The sequence below is a fragment of the Somniosus microcephalus genome, chromosome 3 (genome assembly GCF_052327205.1).
Source record: "Somniosus microcephalus isolate GS21.2 chromosome 3, FLI_Smic_1.0, whole genome shotgun sequence".
NCBI classification, from domain to species: domain Eukaryota; kingdom Metazoa; phylum Chordata; class Chondrichthyes; order Squaliformes; family Somniosidae; genus Somniosus; species Somniosus microcephalus.
The window spans coordinates 106,170,415-106,196,160 of record NC_140989.1 but is presented as its reverse complement, the minus strand read 5'-3'; the positions used below and the strand labels follow the sequence as shown (position 1 = coordinate 106,196,160).

At 44.8% G+C, this 25,746-nt stretch overlaps 1 protein-coding gene across 2 annotated transcripts in view; it reads left to right on the top strand.

Moving 5' to 3' along the window:
* Nucleotides 1-25,746, top strand: part of pde10a (phosphodiesterase 10A) — an 899,745-nt gene that overhangs the window by 832,907 nt on the left and 41,092 nt on the right. Inside the window, exons 18-19 of one of the 2 annotated variants that reach the window (XM_085981463.1) lie at nucleotides 4,782-4,954; nucleotides 5,947-6,058. In XM_085981463.1, the coding sequence (XP_085837589.1) occupies nucleotides 4,782-4,954; nucleotides 5,947-6,058 (285 nt within the window). Of the gene's footprint in view, nucleotides 1-4,644; nucleotides 4,955-5,946; nucleotides 6,059-25,746 lie in introns of those variants that run through there. The other variant, XM_085981462.1, reaches the window with a different exon arrangement.

Here is a 25,746-nt window from a genome sequence, read left to right as displayed (position 1 = left end):
TAGGCCATTCGGCCCCTCGAGCCCGCTCCGCCATTTAATGAGATCATGGCTGATCATCCAAATTCAGTACCCTGTCCCTGCTTTCTCACCATATCGCTTGATCCCTTTAGCCTCAAGAAATATATCCAACTCCTTCTTGAATATATTTAATGAATTGGCCTCAACTGCCCTGTGTGGCAGAGAATTCCACAAGTTCACCACTCTCTGGGTGAAGAAATTCCTCCTCATCTCAGTCCTAAATGGCTTACCCCTTATCCTTAGACTGTGACCCCTGGTTCTGGACTCCCCCGCCATCGGGAACATCCTTCCCGCATCTAGTCTGTCTAGTCCTGTTAGAATTTTATAAGTTTCAATGAGATCCCTTCTCATTCTTCTAAACTCCAGCGAATATAAGCCTAATCGACCCAATCTCTCCTCATACATCATTCCTGCCATCCCAGGTATCAGCCTGTGAATCTTTGCTGCACTCTCTCCATGGCAAGAACATCCTTCCTCAGATAAGGCGACCAAAACTGCACACAATACACAAGGTGTGGTCTCACCAAGGCCCTGTACAACTGCAGCAAGACATCCTTGCTCCTGTACTCAAATCCTCTCGCTATGAAGACCAACATACCATTTTCCTTCTTAAGCGCCTGCTGCACCTGCATGCTTACCTTCAGCGACTGGTGCACAAGGACACCCAGGTCTCGTTGCACTTCCCCTTTTCCCAATCTATCGCCATTCAGATAATAATCTGTCTTCCTGTTTTTGCCACCGAAGTGGATAACCTCGCATTTATCCACATTATACTGCATTTGCCATGCATCTGCCCAATCACCCAACCTGTCCAAATCGTACTGGAGTTTCTCTGCATCCTCCTCACAGCACACACGCCCACCCAGCTTTGTGTTGTCTGCAAACTTGGAGATATTACATCTAGTTCCCTCGTCTAGATCATTTATATATATCGTGAGTAGCTGGGGCCCTAGCACCGATCCCTGTGGTACCCCACTAGTCACTGCCTGCCACTCGGAAAAAGACCCGTTTATTCCAACTCTTTGCTTCCTGTCTGCCAACCAGTTCTCTATCCTAGTCAGTACCTTACCCCCAATCCCATGTGCTTTAACTTTACATGCTAATCTCTTATGCGGGACCTTATCAAAAGCCTTCTGAAAGTCCAAATACATCACATCCACTGGTTCTCCCTTATCTATTCTACCAGTTACATCCTCAAAAAATTCCAGTAGATTAGTCAAGCATGATTTACCTTTTGTAAATCCATGTTGACTTTGTCCGATTCTGTCACTGTTTTCCAAGTGCTCTGCTATTATATCTTTTATAATGGACTCTAGCATTTTCCCCACTACCGATGTCAGGCTTACTGGTCTATAATTCCCCCGTTTTCTCTCTACCACCCTTTTTAAATAGTGGAGTTACATTAGCTATCCTCCAATCCATGGGAACTGTTCCAGAGTCTGTAGAATTTTGGAAGATGACCAGCAATGCATCTACAATTTCTAGGGCCACTTCCTTAAGTACCCTAGGATGTAGATTATCAGGCCCTGGGGATTTATCGGCCTTCAATCTCATCAATTTCCCTAACACCATTTCCCTACAAATACTGATCTCATTCAATTCCTCCCTCTCATTAGACCCTATGTTCCCCGACATCTCTGGGAGATTATTTGTGTCCTCCTTTGTGAAGACAGAACCAAAGTATGTATTTAATTGGTCTGCCATTTCTTTGTTCCCCATTATAAATTCCCCTGATTCTGACTGCAAGGGACCTACGCTTGACTTCACCAATTTTTTCTCTTCACATATCTATAGAAGCTTTTACAGTCAGTTTTTATGTTCCCTGCAAGCTTACTCTCATAATCTATTTTCCCCCTCTTATTTAATCCCTTTGTCCTCCTTTGCTGAATCCTAAACTGCTCCCAATCCTCAGATTTGCTGCTTTTTCTGGCCAAATTATATGTCCTCTCCTTGGATCTTATGCTATCCCTAATTTCCCTTGTTAGCCACGGTTGAGTCACCTTTTTTGTTTTATTTTTATGCCAAACAGGGATGAACAAATTCTGTAGTTCATCCATGCGATCTTTAAATGTTTGCCATTGCCTATCCACCGTCAACCCTTTAAGTAACGTTCCCCAATCCACCTAGCCAACTCGTGCCTCATACCATCGTAGTTTCCTTTATTTAAATTGAGGACCCTAGTCTCTGAGTCAACTACTTAATTCTCCATCTTAATGAAGAATTCTATCATATTATGATCGCTCCTCCCCAAGGGGCCTCGCACAACAAGATTGCTAATTAATCCTTTCTCATTACATAACACCCAGTCTAAGATGGCCTGATCTCTAGTTGGTTCCTCGACATATTGGTCCAGGAAACCATCCCGTATACACTCTAGGAATTCCTCCTCCACAGTATTGTTACTAATTTGGTTAGCCCAATCTATATGTCGATTAAAGTCACCCATGATAACTGCTGTGGCTTTATTGCACGCGTCTCTAATTTCCCGTTTAATGCCATCCCCAACCTCAGCATTACTGTTTGGGGGTCTGTATACAACTCCCACAAACGTTTTCTGTCCCTTCGTATTTCTCAGCTCTGCCCATACAGATTCCACATCATCAGAGCTAATATCCTTCCTTACTATTGTGTTAATCTCCTCTTTAACCAGCAATGCTACCCCACCTCCTTTTCCTTTTTTCCTGTCCTTCCTGAATATTGAATACCCCTGGATGTTGAATTCCCAGTCTTGGTCACCCTGGAGCCATGTCTCCGTAATCCCAATTATATCATATCCGTTTACATCTATTTGTGCAGCTAATTCATCCACCTTATTACGAATGCTTCTCGCATTAAGACACAAAGCCTTCAGGCTTGATTTTTTAACACTCTTAGTCCTTTTAGAATTCTTATTTACTGTGGCCCTGATTGATTTACACCCTTGATTTCTCTGCCTTCCACTTTTGCTTTTCTCCTTCCTGTCTTTTGTTTCTATCCTTGCTTCCCTTTCCTCTGTCTCCTTGCGCAGGTTCCCAACCCCCTGCCATTTTAGTTTAAACCCTCCCCAGCAGCACTAGCAAACACTCCCCCTAGGACATCGGTTCCGGTCCCGCCCAGGTGCAAACCGTGCAGTTTGTACTGGTCCCACCTCCCCCAGAACCAGTTCCAATGTCCCAGGAATTTGAATCCCTCCCCCGTGCACCATTCCTCTAGCCACGTATTCACCTGAAATATCCTTCTACTTCTACTCTGACTAGCACGTGGCACTGGTAGCAATCCTGAGATTACTACCTTTGAGGTCCTATTTTTTAATTTACCTCCGAACTCGCTATATTCAGCTTTTAGGACCTCATCCCGTTTTTTTACCTATATCGTCGGTACCTATACAACTGGCTGTTCACCTTCCCCCTCCAGAATGCCCTGCAGCCGCCCCGAGACATCCTTGACCCTTGCGCCAGGGAGGCAGCATACCATCCTGGAGTCTCATTTGCGGCCGCAGAAACGCCTATCTATTCCCCTTATAATAGAATCCCCTATCACTATAGCTCTCCCGCTCTTTTTCCTCCCGCCCTGTGCAGCATGACCACCCATGGTGCCAGTAAGCTGGCTGCTGCTGCCTTCCCCTGATAAGCCATCTCCCTCAACAATATCCAAAGTGGTATATCTGTTTGAAAGGGGGATGGCCACAGGGGACCCCTGCACTACCTGCCTGCGCCTACTACTCTGCCTGGTGGTCACCCATTCCCTTCCTGCCTGTGCAGCCTTTACCTGCGGTGTGACCAACTCCCTAAATGTGCTATCCACGATGTCCTCAGCATTGCGAATGCTCCAGTATGTATCCATTCGCAGCTCCAGCGCCGCAATGCGGTCTGTCAGTAGCTGCAGCTGGATACACTTCCCGCACACATGGTTGTCAGGGAACAGGAAGTGTCCCTGATTTCCCACATAGTGCAGGAAGAGCATACCACGGGACCGAGCTGTGCTGCCATGACTTACCCTTTAATTAATTCAAATTAAATCAAATCAATACCACTAATTACACTACAATTAAATGATATACTCAAGGGCCCTTGTTTACTACCACTCCCCGCTACACAACAGAGACCCTAGAAACTTTAAACCACAAAAATTAAGTTTGGAAAAAAGCGAGAGAGAAATACTCACCAACCAATCACTTACCTGCTTTCTGGTGACGTCACACTTCGATTACTTTTTACTTCTCGCTGCTGCCGCCAGTGTGTCTGGGCCATTTTCTCGCCCCGCTCTTTAACTCCTCGGAGGAGAGGTGATGGGGAAGATTCACAAAGGTTATGAGAGAAAGCTCTGGCAAGGAATCCAAAGTAGCAGCAACAAAAGATGCAGGACCACAGCAGTTCACACTTCTTTTCAATAAAGTTGTGTTTAGTAGATTTAAGGAAGTCATGAGCAGAGATAAAGGTGGCTCAAGATGCTTTCCAGCAGATGAAGATGCCAAGTGCGATTGACGGAGGAACGGTAGAACCAGATCAGATGGAAATCTGTATCTGACCCATGCTACACCGGAGAGCTTGATGCTGGGTGCAAAAAGTGGAAGAATAATTCTTCCCCATTGTTTTTTTATATGTATCTATACATTCTGACTGCATTTAGATCAACTTTTTCTTCCAGGGACATTTGAGCCAAAGCAACCTGCCCCAGGTGAGACATGAACGACAAAGTGAATGGAAATATTTGTCATTTTCAGTAAAGTGGCGAAGGTTAAAACTAGTTTCTGTACTGTTTATTGAATTCTATCTTTCCACCAGTTGGAAGGGCATAATATTTTCTCCAATCTGACATCTGATGATTATGAACAGTTGCTAGAGATCATTCGGAAAGCCATCATTGCCACTGATCTTGCACTATATTTTGGAAACAGAAAACAGTTAGATGACCTGCTGCAGGCAGGAGCGTTGAACATCAACAATCAAACACACAGGTAGATGTCTTCTATATTTTAATTGATGTAATAAGTTATTGAATCATTATGATAGCTACACGCTGAGGAAACCATTGTAAAAATTATAACAGATTTATGGCAGGGTTTGAACACACCCTGTAACCTAGCAATAAATTACTGAGTTCCCACGGTTCAGGTCAGGTGTTCAAATCAGATATGTTTGAAACAGTTGAGATAAGTATTGTCAGTATCTAACTAGGCTACTGTGCAATCTGTCTCCATGGAGCAGGGAACACCTTGAATCAAAATTTTGCAGCACAGAAGGACTCTTCACCCCATTATGCCTGTCCCACCTCTCTGAAAGAGCTATCCGCCTAGTCCCTTTCCCTGTACCCTTTTAATCCATTTCCCTTTTAAAATCTATTATTCTATTACGGATTATGTTTCCACCACTGTTTCTGGCAGAGTATTCCATATCCTAACAACCCTCTGTGTAAAAAAAAGTCTCCTAACCCCTCTCTTCATTTTTTTGGTGTTCTTAAATTTATGCCCTCTACTTACCTGACTCACTGACCGATGAAAATAATTTTTGCCAATTTACCTTATCATAATCTATCATCATTTTGAAAACTTTTATCAGATCTCCTAATCTTCTTTGTTCTCATTTTTCTAGTCTTTCCTCATAAGGAAAACCTGAATGTGTTCTCATTAATCCGCCATGAGTGTGCCCCTGTTGATAAAAGCAAAGAAACTTTAGCGCTCGAGGCCATTCAGCCCACTGCGCCTGTGCTGGCTTTCTTCCAATTCCCTTGTTTGTGTAAAAGACCCTTATGAGAGGAGGTTAAAAATGTGCCAGATTGTACTCGGTGAAGGAAGCTGTTTCTGCTGCGTAAATAGGAATGTGCAAAAAACAAAAATAGTTCTTAATGGAAAAAGTACATAGAAATTAGTGGTATCAAACAAGTAATGAACTGAACAGAATCTTTTAAGGTCACTTATTTTTCAGTTTTATTTTGTTTTTCCTCCAACAGAGACAGGGTGATTGGTCTAATGATGACAGCTTGTGATCTCTGCTCCGTCACCAAGTTATGGCCAGTTACCAAGGCAACAACAAATGATATTTACGCTGAATTCTGGGGAGAGGTATATGCCTGTTCTAATTTACTTAATAATAAACTAGGTAATACAGTAGTATGAAAATATCACCTAGGCCGTTGCAGAGATCTTCTGAAACAAAACCAGGTGTAATGCCCCAATATCCTACCTGTAACTAGTAGTAATCCATATAACTCATTACCGTAAAACCATAGCTGGAAATCCCCTGCACCACACAAGGTGCAATCAGGCTACCCAGTTGATGCCAGTTTTAATAGGCCCTGTCTCCTTGGACTCCGGTTCCGTGTGAAAGGCGACAACTGAAAACTGATCTGTACTTGCACTTCACACGTCAAAACCGTTTGGTACAGAGACTGACCTGAACCAAACCGAATGATCGTACAAAGGACAACGGGATCGGTGTTTGGGGCACTTCTCACACGGCACATCGTCCTAAACTCAGCTCAGCACCAACATTTCTAAACCACTCCCTGGGTTCAGTCTCAGTAAAGGAGAGTTTTCATAGAATTATAGAAATTACAGCACAGGAAGAGGCCATTCAGCCCCCGGTGTAGGCACTCTCTCCTGTAACCCCATCCCCCACAGATCCTTTTATATTCCTCCTTTTCCAATATTTATGCCTTTCCCTTTTAAATTAAGTTCTCGTCTCTACCTCAATAGCTACATATGGTGAAGTATCCCACAGACTAATAGTCCTCAGTTCAAGAATCTTCCTCCTCCCTTTACCCTTGGTTCTTCCACTGAGAATCCATGGTCTCCATTCCTTTGTTCCCCATTCACCCACCAATGAAAACAATCTTTCACTATTTACCCACTGTAAGGTCCCCAGGTTTCACTTACCCCTTTACTGGCTGCTTCTACTCACTACGTTTCTGCTGCTGCTGCTCTCAACTCTACAGGAAATGCTGGTCGTCATGCCCACCACCACCCCATTCTCCCCCCTGCTTGAGCCCCAATCTCCCAACCCTGGTCCCCTTCTCTCCCGCATTCCCCAGTCCCCTTCTCTCCCCAACCTCCTATCCCCTGATCCCCCATTCCCAGTCTCCCCCACTCCCCGAACCCCCATTCCCAGTCTCCACCTCACCCCAAGCCCCCACTCCCCAGTGTCTCTCTCCCCGAGCCCCCCCTCCCCAGACTCCACCTCACCCCAAGCCCCCACTCCCCAGTGTCTCTCTCCCCGAGCCCCCCTCCCCAGACTCCACCTCACCCCAAGCCCCCACTCCCCAGTGTCTCTCTCCCCGAGCCCCCCCTCCCCAGACTCCACCTCACCCCAAGCCCCCACTCCCCAGTGTCTCTCTCCCCGAGCCCCCCCTCCCCAGACTCCACCTCACCCCAAGCCCCCACTCCCCAGTGTCTCCCTCCCCGAGCCCCCCCTCCCCAGACTCCACCTCACCCCAAGCCCCCACTCCCCAGTGTATCTCTTCCTGAACCCCCACTCCCCAGTCTCCAGCTCACCCCGAGCATCCCTTTCCCCAATCTCTATCTTTCCCTGAGCCCCATTTCCCAAGTCTCCCTCTTTCCCCCCCACAACTCTTGAGACTCCCCCCAATTACAGAGCCCACCCCGCCGCCGATTCCCAACTGCACTCCGGCCAGTCGTGGCTCTCTGCAGGTGACGGTACTGAGAAGCAACCGGTGACAAGCTCCATGGAAAAGGCTGGGAAATTATTCTGTTTTAAATGAATGCAGTATAACCTAATTCCCAGTCCCGATGCCAGGCTAGCCGTAATTATTTACAGTACCTCACATAAGTGTCTGGTGTTCATGTGGGCGTACTGTAGAGGGAAATTTAAATCGCTGATCTCCCGGGTGCTGGAGGCAGCGCTCAGAATAGGAACCCCATATATCGGGAAATTCCTAGTCTTTCCACAAGGGTTGGGAACCCTAGCTCAGACAGCAAGTGGCTAATGTCAAAATGTTATTTCTTTCATGTACCTCAATACTGAATTAAATGTAAAAGTGATTGTATCAGCTCCTCTGATGAGTAAAGGCACCATTCAGTGTGATACAAAGTCAGACAGACAAGGAATATTCCAGGTTCATCTCTCAGCCTGTGCTGAGTTAGCTGATATCAGACTCAGCACCAGTAAGGGTAATGTGATTACAATCAGCATTCCTGGACCAGAGAATGGAAAATCAACCAGAGCTCTTGCTTCTAATTGCTATTCAGTAACTGAGTGAACATCAAGTGAGGACAGGATTGTCTGGTGTTTTAAATAGTTTTCTGTTGTTCCATTGAGTAGTAAAGAATTCAGTTTTATGGTTACAATCACTTTATTTTTCCTATTTTAACATAAAAAACAATCTAAAAGTGGAGTACAAGTTCTTCAGAATATAACGCAGTTTACAAGCGGAGTTTCGTCAGCAGTTCTGAGTGTAGGCATGCACACTAGAAAGGTGTAGTGTATGTAACCGTTCTACCTTTAAGAGAACTATGGTATGTAACCGTCCACCTTTAAGAGAACTATTTTAGGTGTTGCACTACTTTATCTTGGCTGCTGTATACTGTAATACCGGGAGTGACCACACCGGTATATAAGTGCTGTGTAAGGATTTATTGGGCAGATTCGCCCTGACCTTCGAATAGTAAAGTCCTGTTAAAGTTACTCTTGTAGTCTGTGTATTAATTCACCATATAACCCACAGACTTTACAAAAGGTCTCTCTCTTCTCTCTACTTAACACGAAAGCTTCTTTTTTATACATTATTCTCTTTATCAAACTGGAAGTGGCCTGGCTTTATTTGGTAGTCTCCGGTCAAATGCACCGTCCTTCAGCTGATGCACACAAGATTACAATTCTCATACGTCAACATTTGGCAGTTTACATTCAATCAACTTGTACGTCAACATCCCCTTGCGAAGACTGCAATGGTATGTGGTGGGATGTTTACAGTATGGCAATACTATTAACATTCCAAGGCCTTACTTCAGTCTTGAACACTGGCTGTTGCTAAGTGAAATCTGTATCTCTCTCTGTGTCTAATGATGCCAACCACCTTTTCCCCCCATATTGAATGAACTGAACATGAGAAGCTGAATTAACTGAGTTCCATGTGCCAACATGTCCTACTTTTTATTATTTTTTTCCCTGATGGGTTACCCCTTAGCAAAGTGTTTTATATCATTCTTTCTCTTTAATAATCCTGGCTTCCTCTTAGTGCCCTTGCTATCTCCTTACCTCTCCTTATATTTTCTATGTCCCTCGTTGATTTCCTCACACGACATAATGCAATGGCCAGGATCCCTAATGCTATTATCTGGGCTATCACCAATCCCATCTGAAATAATCAACCCAAGGATGTAGCTCCACACTAGTGGCTAGTTCCCACCATTCATGTTCCCGAGTCTTGTGATTGCCTGTCTATCCCTCTATTTGTCTGTACCATTTGCACTACGTGTTTCTGGGATGTCCTTGTTCTCTCAATTATAACTTTTAAAGCCAGAGACGGGGAGGTATATAGGCCTAGAAATTCACTATAGCCTCGGAAGCAGTCGCGACCGGCCGCCGGAAATTCAGTTGGCGCGCCCCAGAGGGAAGCGCGGCGCTACTGGAGGCGCCCCGCATCCCTCTTGGGGCGCTGCAACTGAATATCGCTGCGCAACGTGCCGCAGTGCCACACGCTGCAGCACGGCGCGCTGCGGTACTGCAGGCCTTCCTCCCCTTCTTAAAGGGGAGGGGCCTTGTGCAGCACGATTGAGGATCGCGAGTGCCGGCAAAAGAGCCCGGCACCGAGGAGAAGTGCTGGGCTCTTGGAACACAGTCGGCACTCCGTGGGGGGGGGCGGGGGGAGCTCAGGAGGCCGGGGATGGCAGCGCGGAGAGGTGCTGGCAGGCAGCCAGCAACAAAAATGGCCGCCCCGCACCTCCTTTAATTAGCGCCTCTACCGCCGCAGGTAGGCCCCCCTGAACCGGTCGCACATAGCGTCCGGCGTTAAAGCAGGGGGCGCATCTAAATATCGCGATCGGGGCGTTAGCGGGGTGCTGCGCACACTGATGACGTCATCGGTAGCGGCGCAGCGCTGATGGCTAGCGCCGCCATTAGCATCCCGCTGAATGTAGCGGGAGGCGTGGCCAGTGGCTTCCGACCCACTTAGCGCCCTCTTAAGGCGCTAACGGGTGGCGCAGCCCACTGAATTTCTAGGCCATAGTGTCCATTGTGTGAGATTGCTTGAATCGTCTCATTCTCCAAAACCTCCTTACTTGTAGGTGGGTCACATTATGATGGTGTGCCGGCCCCAATGTTTTATCACCAATTTGGGTTTTTCCCAGCTGGAATCACACAGAATCAGTGTTCCGGTATGGGCCACCTTGTTAATCCAACAATCATAAAAGCAGTTGTGGTGGTCACACAGTATCTTTCCTTGCCTTTGTAGACTATATTAGTCCGTCCCTCTTCCCAGAGTCTTTGACTCATCTTATAATTGGGTGATTCCTCATCAATTATGAATCCGCAGCTGGGGTGGTATGTTTTCATTCCACATCACACCTATAAACTCAAGTGGTCCCGTTTGGGGTGCAACACTCTATGTCCGTTGCTATCCAAGTTCTGGCATTCTTTATCAGATGGCTTGGGTATTCTTCATGGCCCAGAAATTCGGGTCGGGGGCTTCCCGCGGGTGCAAGCCCCCGACCTGCACTTACCTTGCACAGCGGCCGTTGTGCTGTGGGCCCGCGTGGGATTCCGATCCTGGGCCTCCTCCCACTGCCGGCGCGCAGTGCTTGCGTATCCCAGAGGTGCAGTTGGTTCGATGCGTCCCCTGGGATCACGTGGGCCATGGAGAGCCAATGGTAGCAGGGAATGCTTCATTCATAAGTTTGACAGAAAGACCTGTCAAACCTATAAATACTATAAGCCTGAAAACATCACTAAATCTTCAAATACATTTTTTTTTAAATCACATTTTTAAAATAAACTATAAATTACATGAAATAACTATTTTAAACAATAATTTAAATTTTTGAAAAAAATAATTTTATTTTCTAACAGGGCTAAAAATAAACTTACCATTCTTTAAAGTATTTAAAAATAATAAACCTGTGGAAAAAATGTTTTAATTTTAATTAATTCACCACTTACCTTGTAAAAAGCAGACCTTGCGACTGCTTTTTACATGTCTAACTTCTGGAGACTTATCTTCCCGGGAAAAGCTGCAAAAAAAACGTAAGTTCGATGTGCATGCGCTGCCTCTCCTGCGCACGCGTTCCACCTCTTAACCCTTTCTTTCAGGGGAACGGAAGTGCCGGTTTCCCACGCATGCGCAGTGCATGCACGAAACCGGCACTTCCATTGGGCTTACGGGTGAGTACCCCATGCGTACTCACCCGTGGAGACCCGAATTTCTGGGCCCTTTTTGTTTATGTATCGGGCCTATTCCAGAGTCTTTACTCACTTCGATAAACTTTACCGGGTACACTTCCCAAGACTGATTCCCATGCTTTGCTAACAAGGGTAGTACCAGCACCACCGGTATGATTTCCTCGACCCCCGTCCTCATTTCGGAGGGCCAAAAATTACATTCCCATCTGGCGCATCATATTATAGTCTATATCGTGGTTCCTTTGAATCATTTTCTCGTTGTTCTTCATGAATAAAGGGATTTGATTACCCTCTATGTTGTCCGGTCCCTTCTGGACCACATTCGTCATAAATGTCACAGAGGCTACGCACGATACCTCTAGTAAGGTCTTGATTCTAGTTAGCCTCATTGTTTGCCAATAATCTTTTTAAGTGCCTCTTCATTACATCATCGTGTTCCCACATATTTTCTATATATTCTGCTAACCTTGCCGTGGCTCCTATTCCAAGCTATTCCGTCAGCCCTCGCTTTCTTTGCAATTTAAACTGATTCTCCTTATGTTCCCCATCTTCCTCAGCCCTTGGTTCCTGTTTTCTATTCTTTACTAACACATTCTTTACTAATTCTCCTACCATTTTGTCTATTAATTGTGACTAACTCCCTTCATATAATCAAGCTCATGATTAATACAACTGGTACAATTTCAAAATGCACATTGTTACATAATACATTTCCTGATTCAGTTACTTCTAGTCCATTAACATTTGGGTTCTTTTGCTGGATCAGGCAGGTAGAGTTCTTTTTGTGAGGTGAGATGTCATTTTTTTGGTCCCGCATACATTTTAGTGTTATGACGATCACCATCAGTATTTGTCCTTGGCAAACCAATAGTTAATATTACTTATCAACATAAGACTTTTCTTACTTTAAAATTACCTGCTGTCATTACATTTATGTTTGTATTGAAGTCTTTTACAATGTTCTTGAATTACTTATCAACATAAGACATCTCTTAATCTAAAATAACCTGCTGTCGTTACCTTTTAACTTGGTATTGAAGTATTTTACAATGTTCTTGAATTACTTTTTGTCCTAGTGTGATACTAACACTTTAACTGAATCCTATTAATTCCTTGACCAATTTAGTGTTTGGGATCAGGGTGTGTCCCATCCCACCTGGTTCAGGGGAGACTTCCTGGTCTCCCCCATGCAGGACTCCCAATCTTCCCAAGCCCGCCTTGGAGTTCTTTCCCCAAAACCACTGAAATTGTGCTTTTGAGAGGCTATACCTCGGTTTATCACAGATTCCAAACCTAACTCTTTGAGGTCCTCTGCTTCCTCATGGAGGTTGCTCCTCACTTGATCCATGTTTTGTTATGGAACCTGTAAGGTATGGCCTCCTTGTCTCCCACCTTCAGCTTGTAGCTGATTTCTATACAACCATGGCTACCTTGTCCAGACAGAGACAGGCCTTGGCCTCCCTACAAGTTTCTTTGTTCAGCAGTTAGTGGAGACCTTGAAACTGGCAACCATTCTAACTAAGGAAATTCCTAACTTGATCTGCATTCTCTTTACTTTTAATTTTAATCCCCCTGACAGATAGCAGTGTGTTTAACTCTATCCTGATTATTTCATAGACAGTTTCTCAATGGAGTATGTGTCAGTGCCTTGATGATTTAGAAACATAGAAACATAGAAGATAGGAGCAGGAGTAGGCCATTCGGCCCTTCGAGCCTGCTCCGCCATTCAATGTGATCATGGCTGATCATCCAAATTCAGTACCCTGTCCCTGCCTTTTCCCCATATCCCTTGATCCCTTCAGCCTCAAGAAACATATCCAACTCTTTCTTGAATATATTTAATGAACTGGCCTCCACCGCCCTCTGTGGCAGAGAATTCCACAGGTTCACCACTCTCTGGGTGAAGAAATTCCTCCTCATTTCGGTCCTAAATGGCTTACCCCTTATCCTTAGACTATGACCCCTGGTTCTGGACTCCCCGGCCATCAGAAACATCCTTCCTGCATCTAGTCTGTCCAGACCTGACAGAATTTTATAGGTTTCGATGAGATCCCCTCTCAATCTTCTAAACTCCAGTGAGCATAAGCCCAATCGACACAATCTCTCCTCATACGTCATTCCTGCCATCCCAGGTATCAGCCTGGTGAATCTTCGCTGCACTCCCTCCATGGCAAGAACGTCCTTCCTCAGGTATGGTGACCAAAACTGCACACAATACTCAAGATGCGGTCTCACCAAGGCCCTGTACAACTGTAGCAAGACATCCTTGTTCCTGTACTCGAACCCTCTTGCTACGAAGGCCAACATACCATTTGCCTTCTTAACCGCCTGCTGCACCTGCATGCTTACCTTCAGCGACTGGTGCACAAGGACACCCAGGTCTCTTTGCACTTCCCCTTCTCCCAATCTATTGCCATTCAAATAATAATCTGTCTTCCTGTTTTTGCCACCAAAGTGGATAACCTCATATTTATCCACATTTGCCATGTTTCTGCCCAATCACCCAACCTGTCCAAATCGTACTGGAGTTTCCCGACATCCTCCTCGCAGCTTACCCTCCCGTCCAGCTTTGTGTCGTCTGCAAATTTGGAGATATTACATCCAATTCCCTCGTCCAGATCATTAATATATATTGTGAACAGCTGGGGTCCTAGGACCGATCCTTGCGGTACCCCACTAGTCACTGCCTGCCACTCGGAAAACGACCCGTTTATTCCTACTCTTTGCTTTCTGTCCGCCAACCAGTTCTCTATCCAAGTCAATACCTTGCCCCCAATCCCATGTGCCTTAATTTTGCACGCTAATCTCTTATGCGGGACCTTATCGAAAGCCTTCTGAAAGTCCAAATACACCACATCCACTGGTTCTCCCTTATCTATTTTAAAAAGTTGTCTCACTCTCCTGAGCTACATTAGCCATTTCATGTTGTGCTGTTGTCAATAACTGAGCATGCCTGAGACCTGTTCGTTAGTGCAAATTCAACATGCATTCCCACATGCTAGTTATTTCACATGTAACAAATCACATTGGCACACACACACCACTATCCCGATATCATGCCACACGTGACATTTGATACAAGTCTTTCTTGGGCTTTCAGGTGATCTCATCAAAAGATCGTGGCGAGTCTGGAGACCTTTGCTCATCTCCCCTTGCATGGTCCCGATGTCCCAGGCTATCAAATGCAGTTTTCTTATTGTTCAGTATAGGCAATGACACAAATATCTCCAAGAGAAAGCTTATCAATTTACTACACTTCCCTGACTTTCACAAGAATGTGCATTAATAACAGATTGTACCCAGGTGATTTATGCCAATTCACCTAAGAACAATGATTTTGGAAAAATTCTCATTTGGTGGTGTAATTTTCCTGTTTTCATCTTATATCCTCACTCACTTTCTCTCATTCAATTTTACACACTATCCACCATTTCATCCATGAGCCCCGGAGGAACTTTACTGTCCAATACAATATTATCATAATATCTTTAAAATGTAGATTAAACATCCAAATTTTAACACATTTTGTTTGTTTAATTTTATTTAACCGAACCTCCTCTTGGACATTTTATTGTTCTAAAAGAACTCGATATGTTGTGGCTGAGTCCATTCTTTTTTCATTTCAAAGAGCAGTATTGTTGGACTGACAGGTCTTGTCAATGTTAAGTCCGAGCCCTTGAAGGGCAGAATCTTAAGTCCAAATCGTCGCCATGCTGTGACATTTGATGTCTGCAGATAAATTCTTAAAACTGCTGGATCTCTTGCTATGCCATCAGTCCGGAAAACCGTGGTCCACTGTTTATAAGAAAAAAGAAGCAGAATCCATTGTGGCTCTGCTTGAGAGCCCAAGGGGTTAATTTGTTAATTCATAAATTTCTTCTGTCACCGTGGGGAAAGATCCACTTAAATTAACAAACTTAAATTTAATAATGCCCCTTATAAATTTACATTCAGCCATACAAAGGTGGTTGCTTGGTGGATTAAGAAAACAGCTGTCAGCGGAAAGGGTTAACTCCTTTGTAGGTTTATAAGAAGGCGGAGCAAAATATTGTCAGACACTATTGCATCTGTTCTGTCCTCCTCACGACTATGATTCGACAGACAGCTAAACCCTCATCACCAAACAGGAGGCGTTGTTACTTTTAATCCAGTTTAATGACACAGGGTGAAACTACAAAGAGAGCAAGAAATTACAACATCAAATAAGGCCGATTGATATTACAATCACGATCTGAATACACAAAATAAACCTAGGATAGTAGAACGAAACGTTACCACTATAACTTGACGGTTCTATTACAATTTGAGATAAATCTGATACAACAATCAAAGGTCTAACACATGAATGCCAGGAGAAAGACTAATAGCCAGCCACATGGAAACTCCACAAAGTGCAATATTTTAACTCATCTGGCCACAATATCAAGAAATGGTGACATAGATCAAACATAAAGACATCTGATAAAAGGCTACTTACAGACAATGCCAGTCAAAGGGGGAAACTGGGAAGGATGGCGTTAGATACTGTATACATCGCCAGCCATGAATTCTGGGCTCCCTTGTGGTTGTGTTTTACTTTCACTTTCTCATCATGTCACATGACATAAATCAATAATAATGAGGTAAGTAGTAAAACCACTAGGGGGAGACAAAACACAATACTAAAAGTCTCATGGGGACATAACACTCCCCGTCTGGTATCTCTAAGATGCCACATAATAAAGAAAATACAACTTATCAGGGAGCAACCGTCTGGTCTTCCTTGGAGAGAAGAAGCACGAACTCTGTGATTGGCCTGTAGAAGAGCTTTGTCCCATCACCGATTGGGATCTTGACCTCTACCTTCCGAACTCTACCATCTTTGCTGGGGAAAACCTTTGAGATGATCCCCATCGGCCATTCACTTCTTTTGTTCTGACTGCCCTTCATTAAAACTATGTTCCCCGTCTGGACATTGGTCTTTGACGACTGCCATTTGCTGCATGCTTGGAGAATTGACAGGTACTCGCGTCACCAACGGCTCCAAAAGGTGTTGGCCAGACTCTGTGCCTGCTTCCACTGACGTCTGTAGAGGTCCTTGCTGCCGAACTCTCCTGGAGGTGTAGGAATGGCTTCTCCTTTCTGAGTGAGGAGGGTGGCCGGCGTCAGGATGAGTGGGAACTCTGCATCTGATGATGGAGGGACGAGTGGTCTTGCATTGATGATGGCTACCACTTCAGCCATGAATGTGGTGAGGACTTCATGAGTGAGTCTGGAAAATCCATGTTCCAGAAGCATTGCATCCAATATGCGGCGTGTGATGCCGATCATTCGTTCCCATGAACCTCCCATATGTGAGGAATGTGGCGGATTGAAGATCCAGGTGCAACCTTGGTCTGCGAGGTGTCTCTTAACTGTGTTGTCATCGTTAGAAGAAGGAATGTCGAGCTCCTTGCAGGCTCCGATGAAGTTGGTACCACAGTCAGATCGAAGCTGCTTGGCCGGTCCACGTATGGAGAAGAATGACACTTCTGTGACTTTCTGCTGGGGACGACACAGGAATTCAGGTCCTATAAGCCATGTGGTATCCCTTAAGCGAGCTGCAGTGACAGATCTGGTGGCGTGATCAGCTGGATTCAGGTGAGTAGGCACGTAATGCCATTGTTCAGGTTGTGTTGACCTTCTGCTGCGTTGGACTCTGTTATTGACGTACACATAAAGCCTTCTAGTCTGGTTGCATATGTAGCCCAGCACCACCTTACTGTCTGTGTAGAACTGGATAGAGTCAGGCTTGAGACCAATCTCGGAGGTGATCAGTTCTGCCATCTCTACAGCCAGAACGGCAGCACAGAGCTCCAGTCGTGGGATGCTGTGTTCGGGACGTGGTGTTAACCTTGCCTTGCCGAGGATGAAGCCTGCTTCACAATCTCCATTGGGGTTTGTGACCTTGAGGTAGGCAACTGCAGCTATGGCATTGTTTGAAGCATCAGAAAAGACACATATTTCTTTGTGTTGAGCTTCAGAGGGAGAGATGAGAGTATAGGGTCTTGGAATTTGAAGCTTTCTGAGGTCTTGGAGAGAGTTTCTCCAAGTGTGCCAAGATCCCTCCTTTTCTCAAGGTAGTGGTGAATCCCAATCGTTTGTGTCTGCCGTGAGGTCTCTAAGCAGAGCTTTTCCTTGGATGATGACTGGTGCCACAAACCCAAGGGGGTCGAACAGGCCACTCACTGTAGAAAGGACACTGCGACGTGTGAAGGGCTTTTCGCTATCTTCAACTTGGAAGGTAAAGGTATCCGTATTCAGGTCCCAACTGAGCCCAAGGCTGCGCTGTAGAGGAGGTAAGTCAACTCCAAGGTCCAGGTCCTTTCGGTCATTGGCGTGGTCTTCTGAGGCAAAGGCTTTCTGCATGAATGAAATGAAGTGGTCCTTTGTATCCGGCTTTCTTTCCAGCGTGCGGCGGAGAGAGATGAGTCGATTGAGTGCCTGTCCTCTGTTGTTAGGAAGCCGTCGTCTTGGAGTTCTGAACGGTAGAGGAGCGACCCAGCTATTGCTACTGTCCATGAAGACCTCTTCATCCATGTTCTTTATAAAGAGTTTGTCCTCAATGGAAGGAGCTAACTTGTCATCGTCACTCGTCCCTTTGAAGGCTGCCTGGCCAAGACGATCCTCTTGCTTTCCGTGTTCTGGTTGCTCAGTAGGATCATCAGAGAGAGAGCTTGGAACCTGTATGCCGTATCTTTCTTTCACTTGAAAGCTGTTGGGGCACGGATCAAAGAGTGAGGGGCGACCATTCTCCAGCACATTTGTATGGAATGTGTTCACTTTGGCAGGTCTGTGGGCATTTCCCAGACAAACATCACCGATGATGACCCACCCTAGGTCAAGTCTCTGAGCATAAGGTGAGTCATGTGGACCATTTATCTGTTCACGTACCTTGTGGATTCTCACTATGTCTCTGCCTAGTAGAAGCAGGATGGGAGCTTGAGGGTTCAACGGTGGAATCTGGTAAGCCACTGGTTTGAGATGAGCATGATGAAGCGCTGCTTCAGGTGTAGGGATCTCTGACCTGTTATCAGGCACCTGGTTACACTCTATTAGTGTGGGCAGAGGCACGCTCGTCTTTCCATCAAGGGTCTCCACTACGAAACCACTGGCCCTCCTTCCTGATGTCTCCACTAGGCCGGCACAAGTTTTCAGTGAATATGGGGAGCTGTTTCCTTCTATGTTAAAGTGGTCAAAGAACTGAGACTTGGCGAGTGATCTGTTACTCTGATCATCCAGCATGGCGTATATCTTTATGGCTTTCTCTTGCTGTCCTTCAGGGTAGACCGTCACAAGACAGATTTTGGAACAGGATTTGCCGCTGATGTGTGCTCCGCAGACCCTGGTGCAATGTGAGGCTACTTCAGGTGTCAGAATGTCTTGCTCTTCCTCCCCGCCGTGCTCTGCTGCGGCGGTAGAGGCCGTTGAGACCCAGGGGGCTGGACCTGGGTGGAGTGCTGTGTTGTGGCCTTCGCTATTGCATTCTGCACATTTGACGGCCGTGATACAGTCCCGTGCCAGGTGAGTTGAAGAGGAACAGCATTTATAACAGATGCCATGTTCCTTTGAGAACAATTTGCGATCCTCCAAAGCCCGTTCTCTGAAGCTCCGACACCTCCTGAGCGGGCGCGGCTAGTTGTGAATGGGGCATTGCTTGACGGGGTCGTCCGTTTTCCCATCTGCGTCGTCGCTGGAGGAGGTGGTGGACAGTGACATTTCAGTTTTATGAACTGACACTGGAGTTCCCTGGTTGTAGCTTGTAGCAGACTGTGCTGTCTTCGGTGGCCCAGGGCTTTGAGTGGAGAAGAAGCAGCTTGGGTCGTTTCTTATTTTAGCCTGCTGGCAGATAAACTTGGCAAAAAAGGAGAAAGGTGGGAAGGGAACGTTGTGATCTTCCTTATACTTTGATCCCTGAGTTATCCATCTTTCCTGCAAGTTGAATGGTAACTTTTCAACAATGGGATTTATCCCACGTGCCGTGTCAAGGTACAGAAGACCTGGCAGACATCCCTCAGTTTTGGCTGAGTCAATTTCCATTAGGACGTCACCTAACTCTCTGAGCTTCAGGCGGTCTCAATTGAGGATCTTGGGAAAGTTCTCCAGCTTCTTAAACAGTGCATTCTCAACCACCTCCGGGGAGCCATAGCTCTCGTCCAGACGATCCCATATCCTCTTCAACCCCCTTTCCGGGAGGTTAATGTGCACAGCTCGAATTCTCTTGGCCTGCTCAGAGGATTCCTTACCCAGCCATTTAGCGAGTAGGTCGATTTCTTCGCTTGCTGACAGGTCTAACCCTCTTAAGGTGTTCCGAAAAGTAGACCTCCATGCTCTGTAGTCTTCAGGTTGGTCGTTGAACTGTAGCAACCCGGTGGTGACGAGTTCACGACGTGCGAAGAACCTCACGAAATCTGACATGCCTTGGGTCTGTTCGTAGTGAGGTAGAGCAGCTGGACTGCGATAGGTCTGCAGATATTGTGAACGATAATGATGGGTTAGCCTTTGGTCTTCTGGTTGGAACTTGTGTTCATCCTCTTCCACAGTGTTTTTGTTGAGCTCACAACGGCGCTGAGATGCATGGCCAGGCTCCTCCTGTTCGTGTATTAACTCTGGAACAGGCTCTATGTCGGGCATTGAAGAGTTAACAGTTTGTGACCTGGAGTGGCTTTGTATGTATTCTGTGGTGCGTTGCACTGGATCTCGGTGAGGGAGATGAAGGTTAAGGTTGCTGCCTGTTGCTTCACCTTCAACAGCTGCTTCAAGGACTTCTGCCTCCGCTAGAGCTGCTGCTGCCTCTTTTTCCATATCCAATACGGCTAATGTTGCTTCAATACGTGCCTTTTCCATTTTTATGTCCATTTCCCTTTGAGCAAAGGATATCTTTGCTTTGGCTGCTTCGGCCTTGGATCTGGCCATCGCTGCTGCTGCACCAGTAACAGACCTACTTGAATGCCTGGAGGAGCCAGAACAGTGAGATCTGGTCTCCTCTGCTTGTTTCAATGGTGACTGTTCCTCCATTTCAGCTTTTGTGACTGGTGTCTGGAATGTGTGGCTTCGGAGATGCATTGAATCGTGTTGGTGTTGAGTATCTGTACCTTTAGTAGATTCGCCCATGGGAAAGGTGTCTTTTCACTGTTCTGTCCTCCTCACGACTATGATTCGACAGACAGCTAAACCCTCATCACCAAACAGGAGGCGGTTACTTTTAATCCAGTTTAATGACACAGGGTGAAACTACAAAGAGAGCAAGAAATTACAACATCAAATAAGGCCGATTGATATTACAATCACAATCTGAATTCACAAAATAAACCTAGGATAGTAGAACAAAACATTACCACTATAACTCGACGGTTCTATTACAATTTGAGGTAAATCTGATACAACAATCAAAGGTCTAACACATGAATGCCAGGAGAAAGACTAATAGCCAGCCACATGGAAACTCCACAAAGTGCAATATTTTAACTCATCTGGCCACAAATATCAAGAAATGGTGACATAGATCAAACATAAAGACATCTGATAAAAGGCTACTTACAGACAATGCCAGTCAAAGGGGGAAACTGGGAAGGATGGCGTTAGATACTGTATACATCGCCAGCCATGAATTCTGGGCTCCCTCGTGGTTGTGTTTTACTTTCACTTTCTCATCATGTCACATGACATAAATCAACAATAAGGAGGTAAGTAGTAAAACCACTAGGGGGAGACAAAACACAATACTAAAAGTCTCGGGGACATAACAGCATCACTTCATGTAAATTTAGGAAAGCTTTCCCAAAGAACCAAACACATCTTACATTTTTTTTTCCTCAGTCTTTGTATCTTGCACAACATTTTCTGATGCAATTAAATTCATAAATAAATTTCAGCTTTTCCTTTTCCAATTTTCAAAACGTGAGCCATGAAGGCACAAAAATGTTACCAAATTTTTATCTATCCATATGAATTAAAAATCAGTTAAAACCAGCAAAAATCATTATCAACATCACTATTAGCTTTAAACATTCTGTGAACCAATTCTGTTCCAACTATAGGATGTCTTCCCCTTTTTTCTCAATGTGAAAGCCTCATGTCCGGAATGAGAGACCCTCACACAGTTTAAAATAACCAGAATTTCACTGTGGCCACAAGGAAAGTCAGGTTTTCATCATTTAATAGGTTAGTTAAACCTCAATAGTTCCAAGTTAATTCAGACCAATATTTTATTGACTAAACACAATACAGAACAGATAAAATAAAACAAAATAACACGAGCTTAGAGTAAATTACATCTTTCCTTTTCTTTCTTCAGGTGTCTTTCCAAATGACTTATATTCAATATTTTACACTGAACAAAAAAATTAGTTTTTTCAGTGTAACAAAGCTTTTAACACTCTTACACAAAAGTGAAAAGAGGGCTGAGCCACAGTGGCACCAAAAGTCTTCACACAGCCTTTTTAAAGAGGCAGTACACTAAAAACTTGCAGCTTTTAACAGTAGAAAAGGGACAGAATCTTTCCCTTTCTCCTTCTTTATTCCATCATAGCCTATCTTACCTTTTCTCCTTAAACCAATTTTCAATTTCCGATGTTTGCTGCTTAACCTAATTTGGAAAAGCAGTCAATTATAACCAAGTTACCCTTCTGATTCTTCTGAAACTGGTCAATTTAATCAATCTGCAAATTTCTCTCTATCTACCCTATCAGTTCCCCTTAATATCTTGGAAACTTCAAACAAATCACCCCCTTTTTTTTAAATTCCAGGAAATACAACCATAGTTTGTGTAATCTCTCCTCGTAATTTAACCCTTGAATTCTGGTAAATCTACGCTGCACTCCCTCCAAGGACAACATATCTTTCCGAAGATGTGGTCTAACCAGGGCTTTGTATAGCTGTAGCGTAACTTCTAACCCCTTGTATTTTAGTCTTCTCGATATAAAGGCCAGCATTCCATTAGCCTTTTTGATTATTTCCATACCTGTCCAAGACATTTTAATGATCTATGTATGTGGATCCCCAAGTCTTTTTGGACATCCACTCTTTCTAGCTTTTCACCATTTAGAAAGTACTATCCTGTTCTCTCCTTTTTAGCTCCAAAGTGGATGGCCTCACATTTGCCTACATTAAAATCCATTTGTCACTGTTTTGCCCATTCATTCAATCAATTAATACCTCTTTGTAATTTATGCTTCCATCGACACTGCTTACATTGCCACCTCTCCCTGTGTCATCGGTAGACTTGCAAACAATACCATCGGGTCTTTAAACATAGAAACATAGAAGATAGGAGCAGGAGTAGGCCATTCAGCCCCTCGAGCCTGCTCCGCCATTCAATGCGATCATGGCTGATCATCCAAATTCAGAACCCTGTCCCTGCTTTCTCCCCATATGCCTTGATCCCTTTAGCCTTAAGAAATATATTCAACTCCTTCTTGAATATATTTAATGAATTGGCTTCTACTGCCTTCTGTGGTAGAGAATTCCACAGGTTCACCACTCTCTAGGTGAAGAAATTCCTCCTCATCTCTGTCCTAAATGGCTTACCCCTTATCCTTAGACTGTGACCCCTGGTTCTGGACTCCCCGACCATCGGGAACATCCTTCCTGCATCTAGTCTGTCTAGTCCTGTTAGAATTTTATAAGTTTCAATGAGATCCCCTCTCATTCTTCTAAACTCCAGCGAGTACAAGCCCAATCGACCCAATCTCTCCTCATACGTCATTCCTGCCATCCCAGGTATCAGTCTGGTAAATCTTCGCTGCACTCCTTCCATGGCAAGAACATCCTTCCTCAGATAAGGCAACCAAAACTGCACACAATGCTCAAGATGTGGTCTCACCAAGGCCCTGTACAACTGCAGCAACACATCCTTGTTCCTGTACTCAAATCCTCTCGCTACGAAGGCCAACATACCATTTGCCTTCTTAACCGCCTGCTGCACCTGCATGCTTACCTTCAGCGACTGGTGCACAAGGACGCCCAGGTCTCGTTGCACTTCCCCTTCTCCCAATCTATTGCCATTCAGATAATAATCTGCCTTCTTGTTTTTGCCACCAAAGTGGATAAGCTCGCATTTATCCACATTATATTGCATCTGCCATGCTTCTGTCCAATCACCCAACCTGTCCAAATCATCCTGGAGTTTCTCGGCATCCTCCTCACAGCACACACGCCGACCCAGCTTTGTGTCATCTGCAAACTTGGAGATATTACATCTAATTCCCTCGTCCAGATCATTAATATATATTGTGAATAGCTGGGGTCCAAGCACCGATCCCTGCGGTACCCCACTAGTCACTGCCTGCCACTCGGAAAAAGAGCCGTTTATTCCAACTCTTTGCTTTCTGTCTGCCAACCAGTTCTCTATCCAAGTCAATACCTTGCCCCCAGTCCCATGTGCCTTAACTTTACACGCTAATCTCTTATGCGGGACCTTATCGAAAGCATTTTGAAAGTCCAAATACACCACATCCATTGGTTCGCCCTTATCTATTTTACCAGTTACATCCTCAAAAAATTCCAGTAGATTAGTCAAGCACGATTTACCTTTTGTAAATCCATGTTGACTTTGTCCGATCCGGTCACTGTTTTCTAAGTGCTCTGCTATTACATCTTTTATAATGGACTCTAGCATTTTCCCCACTACCGATGTCAGGCTTACCGGTCTGTAATTCCCCGTTTTATCTCTACCACCTTTTTTTGAACAGTGGGGTAACATTAGCTACCCGCCAATCCATGGGTACTGTTCCAGAGTCTATCGAATTTTGGAAGATGACCAGCAATGCATCCACTATTTCTAGGGCCACTTCCTTAAGTACCCTAGGATGTAGATTAGCAGGCCCTGGGGATTTATCGGCCTTCAATCCCGTCAATTTCCCTAACACCATTTCCCTACAAATACTGATTTCTATCAGTTCCTCCCTTTCATTAGACCCCATGTTCCCCGACATCTCTGGGAGGTTATTTGTGAGGACAGAACCAAAGTATGTATTTAATTGGTCTACCATTTCTTTGTTCCCCATTATAAATTCCCCTGATTCTGACTGCAAGGGACCTACGCTTGACTTCACCAATTTTTTCTCTTCACATATCTATAAAACCTTTACAGTCAGTTTTTATGTTCCTTGCAAGCTTACTCTCATACTCTATTTTCCCCCTCTTAATTAATCCCTTTGTTCTCCTTTGTTGAATCCTAAACTGCTCCCAATCCTCAGGTTTACTGCTTTTTCTGGCCAATTTATATGTCCTCTCCTTGGATCTTATGCTATCTCTAATTTCCCTTGTTAGCCACGGTTGAGTCACCTTTTTTGTTTTATTTTTATGCCAAACTGGGATGAACAAATTCTGTAGTTCATCCATGCGATCTTTGAATGTTTGCCATTGCCTATCCACCGTCAACCCTTTGAGTGACATTCCCCAATCAATCCTACCCAACTCGCGCCTCATACCATCGTAGTTTCCTTTATTTAAATTCAGGACCCTAGTCTCTGAGTCAACTACTTCACTCTCCATCTTAATGAAGAATTCTATCATATTGGCCCAGAAATTTGGGTCTCCATGGGTGCGTACGCACAGGGTATTCACCTGTAGACCCAATGGAACAGCCGGTTTCGTGCATGCACTGCGCATGCGCGGGAAACCAGCACTTCCGTTCCCCTGAATGAAGGGGTTCAGAGTTTGAACGCGTGTGTGGGAGAGGCTGCGCGTGCGCATCGAACCTAGGTTTTTTTTACAGGTTTTCCCGGGAGGGTAAGTCTGCAGAATTTACACATCTAAAAAGCAGGCGTAAGGCCTGCTTTTTACAAGGTAAGTGGCGAATTAATTAAAATTAAAACATTTTTTCCACAGGTTTATTATTTTTAAATACTTTAAAGCAAGGTAAGTTTATTTTTAGCCCTGTTAGAAAATAAAATTATTTTTTTCAAAAATTTAAATTATTGTTTAAAATAGTTATTTCGTGTAATTTATAGTTTATTTTAAAAATGTGATGTTTTTAAAAAATTTATTAGAAGATTTAGTGATGTTTTGGGGCCCGTAGCATTTATAAGTTTTGACAGCTCTTCCTGTCAATCTTATGAATGGAGCATTCCCTGCTCCGATTGGCTCCCCATGGCCCACGTGATCCCAGGGGTCGCATCGAACTAACTGCGCCCCTGGGATACGCAAACACTGCGCGCCGGCAGCTGGAGCAGACCCAGGACCAGAATTCCATGCGGGTCCACAGCTTAACAGCCGGCGCGCAAGGTAAGTGCAGGTCGGGGGCTTGCACCCACGGGAAGCCCCCGACCCGAATTTCTAGGCCCTTATGATCGCTCCGACCCAAGGGGCCTCACACAAGAAGATTGCTAATTAATCCTTTCTCATTACATAATACCCAGTCTAAGATGGCCTGATC